This window comes from Mandrillus leucophaeus, unplaced genomic scaffold (genome assembly GCF_000951045.1).
Source record: "Mandrillus leucophaeus isolate KB7577 unplaced genomic scaffold, Mleu.le_1.0 Scaffold126, whole genome shotgun sequence".
In the NCBI taxonomy this organism is placed as follows: Eukaryota; Metazoa; Chordata; class Mammalia; order Primates; family Cercopithecidae; genus Mandrillus; species Mandrillus leucophaeus.
In genome coordinates, this window is record NW_012100987.1 from 5,225,545 (window position 1) to 5,231,147 (window position 5,603).

General features: G+C 31.0%; 1 protein-coding gene across 1 annotated transcript in view; it reads left to right on the forward strand.

Annotated features, from left to right (window-relative positions):
* The window catches only part of DACH1 (dachshund family transcription factor 1), a 464,060-nt gene extending 458,666 nt beyond the window's left edge, over positions 1–5,394 (forward strand). Inside the window, exon 11 of the mRNA XM_011972024.1 lies at positions 2,672–5,394. Coding sequence (XP_011827414.1) covers positions 2,672–2,709 — 38 coding nt within the window. The 3' untranslated portion in view covers positions 2,710–5,394. The remainder of the gene's footprint in view (positions 1–2,671) is intronic.
* Positions 5,395–5,603: the final 209 nt, after the last annotated feature.

The following is a 5,603-nucleotide window of genomic DNA, read 5'->3' on the forward strand; positions in this document are numbered from 1 at the left end:
AACAACTTTCAAGTAATCATTATTATTATTCTTAAAGTTGAACTAGATTAATTTTAAGAGAGGCAACTGATATTTGACACAACTTATTAGCATTTAGCCAGTCTGAGGCTACTCTCATGGACATCCCTGCCTCTGGGAGGGAAAATTGTGGATTTGGGATGTTCATGATATAATACGTTTTTATATTTACATTTACAGTATTATATATTATTATATGTAATAATATATAATAAAATAATATATATAAAATAAAATACTTTATAAATAAAATACTTTATAAACATTTATAAATTTTATAAATGTTTATAAAATACTTTATAAACATATTATATATTATTATATGTAATATAATATGTATAATTCAATATCTACTTTATGTAAACCATATGAAATCTATATCTTTCTAAAGACCTATATCTGATTAATGCATTCATTTAACACATATTTACTAAACTTACAGTAGTCCCTCCTCATCTATAGTTTATCTTTCCATAGTCTCAGTTACCCATTGTCAACAATAGTTTGAAAATGTTACAGTATTTTGAGAGAGAGAAAGGCTGCATTTATATAACTTAGAGTATATTGTTATAATTCTTCTATTATTATCCATGTATCTATAATTGCATCATTATTATCTACAATTGTTAATCTCTTACTGTGCCTAATTTATAAATTAAGCTTTATTGTAGGTATGTATGTATACAAATAAAAAAACATAGTATACATAGGGTTTGGTACTATTATCCATGGTTTCAGGCATCCACTGGCAGTCTGGACATATACAGCACAGATAAGGGAGGACTACTGTACACTCTATGCTTGGGATATATCATTGAGCAAAACAGAGTTTCATGACATCTTGGAGGTAGTATTTCAATGCTACAAATGTTTATTAAGATGTTTATTGCAGCATTATTCACAATAGCCAAGATTTGGAAGCAACCTAATTGTCCATCAGCAGATGAATGAATAAAGAAAATGGTGTACCCATACACAATGGAGTACTACTCAGCCATAAAAAGAATGAGACCCTGTCATTTACAGCAACATGGATGGAACTGGAGGTCATTATGCTAAGTGAAATAAGCCAGGCACGGAAAGATAAACTTTGTATGTTCGCACTTTATTTGTGGGAGCTAAAAATTAAAACCATTAAATTTGTGGAGATAGAGTGTAGAATGATGGTTGCCAGAGACTGGGAAGATTAGTGGGGAGAATGGGGAGGGAGCAGGGATGGTTAATGGGTTCAAAAAAATAGGATGAATGAATAAAATCTAACATTTGATAGCACAACCAAGAGACTATAGTTAACAGTAATTTGATTGCACATTTTAAAATAACTGAAAGAGAGTGGATTGTTTGTAACATAGTGAATAAATGTTTGAGGTGACAGACACCCCATTTGCCCAGATGTGATTATTATGCATGTATGCCTGTATCTAAATATGTAATACACCCCATAAATATAATACATGTACCTAATATTTACCCACAAAAATTAAAAATATTTTTTAAAAAGGAAGGATCATACAAAATAGAAAAAAATGAGAGGAACATGTAATTTGGGCTTACCAATATTTCTATGTAAGTTCCTTGCAACTTACTATATCCACTCTAGATTGCATAAAAGTAGTTGTATGAAAGTTGAAGGTGAGGTCCACAAATATTTAGACTATCTTTTTTATTTCCTGAATGTACTATAGGTTATTTATGTTTTCTTACATTTTTAATTCTTCAAGTTACCAGACATTTTGCAAACATTTACATGGCAATATGCACTTTTCAAAGCTCAGAAAACTTTCCTTTTCTGATTGTTCTTCCTTCTACTGTATATATTAAAATTTGAATTTCAGACCTACATTAGACAAATATATACAAAGTTTAGGCCACACCAGGAAGTGGACAGATTAGAGTGTATTAAACATTTGAGAAATAGGCTTATGTTTGGTATTGTTTTATTTTTGGTTTGGATTTTTAATTTCCTATTTCTTATTTGTGCTTCATTCAAATGGATTTATTTGATGTCTCCAATATTTGATTTCCTTTTCTTTTTCACACAACTGTGTGTTTGCTCATTAGTAAAAGTTGAGTAACATACAGTGTTTACATTTTAATATTTAATTGTTGCATGAATCTCACTTCAAGGGGTAAAGGCTATAGTTCATTGACAGTGATGAAATAACCTAGGTGGCTTTCATATAAATAGCAATGAATGTGTACAATAGTTACATTACATGGTATATTTAACAACACTGCTAAAGAGTAAGATGGGAGTTCAGTCTTTCCTGATGGAGATACACCTGAGTGCATTCAGAGAAAATTTGGTTCTGCAAGCTTGAAGGAAGTAATTGTTATTCAACAGAAATCAACTAACTTTGCATATCAGCAAAATACACACACATACTCTTAGCTATTTTCTGAGTGCTCTGGAACTGATATCAAAATAACAAATATATATTTATGAGAAGTAGAAATGCTGTATTCTTTTCAGCCACATAAATTCAGTGTAATTATGAAATTAACTTTGAGAAGATGTGAAAAAATGTTACTTCTTAACCAAGTAAAGATCTAATAAAAACCTCAAATTTTATGTCAAGTTACATCATTTTTACATGCACATTTGTACCCCAAATGCCACGTCATTAATTAATTTTTTACTGTTCATTTCTAGATGGAAGACTGTATTTGAAAACTACTGTCATGTACTGAATCTTTCCTGTTGAAGAAATCCATGTTATAGAAAAGAACTTTGCAGTCAGACATTCGTCATGGGAAAGTTCAGAAAAAATAAAGTCCTTTTAAGGGAACTTCCTGAATTTTGTGTATTAATGTTCTTTAAAAGTTTAAGTATTCTACAAAAAAAAAAAAAAAGTTTCCTCCATTGATTTTCACCTGTGGTTCATACCAGAGACCTGAGAATGTTTGTAAATGTACAAGTATCAAAGTTCTTACAGTTAATTACTGCAACTTGCTGCTGGACAATTGTATACAGAGTTAAAGGCAGGTCTGAAAAAGACCTAGCTTTGTTTTTTTTTTTTTTTTTTTCCTAATGGAATGAACCATTTTCCTCTTCTGAAAATTCTGTATCTGAGCACATCAAAAGACTCTTGTAGCAGTGGTTACCCAGACTTACAGAATTATGTCCTCCGGAAACCAGCAAGAACACTTGGAAAGAACTTGTAGGGGGCATAGAAGATTCTTGAAAAATAAATACAAGAGTGATATTCTGTTACATTCAATTTCAAACTCTAATTGTGGGTTTTCTCCTGAAGAATTTTTTTTTCACATACTTTCCAAAAGACCAACAAACGGATGTTGACCACAACCCAATGAAATAACATTTTGCGTATCTGAAAAGAAGCATTGAATATAAGCCAAAAGGTTTCGCTGAAGGTCTTTTCTTAAAAATAAAAAATATATATAAATGTAACATGTTTTCATTCCAAACTGGTAGTGGTAGATAGACTTAAAGATAATAATGTTGCTTCTTATTCAAACTGTTGGTCATATGTACAGTATATAAACATAAAACACACAAGGAAGGTATTATGTATGCAGTAGTATACTAGAGTTTAGGAAAATGAAAATTTTAGAAAATATGTTTTGTCACCCTGTCGGTCAGAAAGACGGCTTTCTGGTTTTAACGCATGCAGGCATGTAAATATTTGTCTGGAGTCACAGTATTAATGAATGAGATCTTAAGCATCTGGTGGCATCAGAACTCTGTGTCAGCCACTTTTATTTGTATATTGAACCCTAGCTAGTGCCCCAAGCTGCACTATTGGGAATGGATTGTGGCTGAACAGCAAATCAAAACACCAGAAATATTTTTATATGTTAATGTCATATTATGTTAATGTTGCTGAAAACAAAATCTAACAAACCTTGATGTACCAGTCCAATACCATGTAGCGCTGAGTGATACAGTTAAAATGTGCTGTGCTTCCCACCCTTGTCAGAGGGAAGGGTGGCTGTGTGTTATTTTCACTGTCTTTTTGAAAGTTACAGTATGTGTTTTCACTTTTGTGCAGATAACTGGAAGTAAAGCGGCAAACAGTGCTTATCACATGCTAAAGTTACCTTCTCTTTGTTTTTTGCATATCTGGTATTACACCTTTAAAGACTGATATGAATCAGTACAGTCACTATACATTTTATGATTTTTCTGTCATCTTATAATTGTATGATCGTAACATTATTTATTACCACAAAACAGCAAAATCTTCAATGTCTAAGAAAACTAGCTTAAAATGTTTAAATATAGTTCTGATTGGGTATTAATTACTTGATTAAGAAAAAATTAACATTATAGATCTTCTAGCATTACGCTTCTATACCTTTTAGGTCTTCCTTGCAATACTGGAACATAATTCTTTTGTGTAGCTCACTATTAACCAGCTAAGTTCATTTTTTTGATACCATAAAAAAGTTATATGTATAGTTCCTATTTTAGCTTGCTTACAAAGGGAGCATTATTTTTATTTAAAGTGTTGTTAGTAAATGCTTTGTAGAAACTTGGTTTTCTAAGCATAGTTCTTCCATAACCACCTTTTGTTGTTTGAGCACAAGAGATTATTTTCCTAGTTCTATGTATTTTTTTCCCCTATATGCAGTCTTTAAAGGGTTACAACACTTAAAATTGAATGGACTTGTGTCAAGCTTTTGCATCATACATTTTTTGAAAGATTTTTTAAAAAGCCTACAACTTACATATGTAGTAGAATCAGCCATTGCTCTGCTCCTGGCATAGAGTCACCTGTTACGTGGATTAAATAGTTTTAAAATACATACTTTGAAGACCTTTGAGAATGCTTTAGTGTTTGATTTGAAATAAAAGGAAATTTTAGCAAGGATTAAAGAAAAAAGCTATCAGCTGTATGTTAAGAGAGACTCTTACTAACATGTTGTAAATATGACAATTCATGAAATGTTATTGTAAGTCTGTAACTTAATTTTTTCCCTATTTTAGTTATACAGGTTGGTTTGGAAATTTGTGTTTTGGCATAAACAAGTAAAATGTGCCCATTTTATGGTTTCCATGCTTTTGTAATCCTAAAAATATTAATGTCTAGTTGTTCTATATTATAACCACATTTGCGCTCTATGCAAGCCCTTGGAACAGAACATACTCATCTTCATGTAGGACCTATGAAAATTGTCTATTTTTATCTATATATTTAAAGTTTTCTAAAAATGATAAAAGGTTATTACGAATTTTGTTGTACAAAATCTGTACAAAAATCTGTTTTTACATCATAATGCAAGAATTGGAAATTTTTCTATGGTAGCCTAGTTATTTGAGCCTGGTTTCAATGTGAGAACCACGTTTACTGTTATTGTATTTAATTTTCTTTTTCTTTTCAACAATCTCCTAATAAAACTGTCTGAAATCTCCCTGTGACTTTATTTACAGTTTGCCTTTATTAAATTTTGTGAAATGCATAGCATTGAAGGAATATTTACTTTCTAATGGGAGGCATCTAAAAACAACATAAGTCAGCTCTTTGCAATGCAAGGGGAACAATGCTCAATGATTTTATTTAACATGCAACTGCTTCTATCTCTAATATGAATTACTGTGGTGAAAAACATCATAAAAGCAC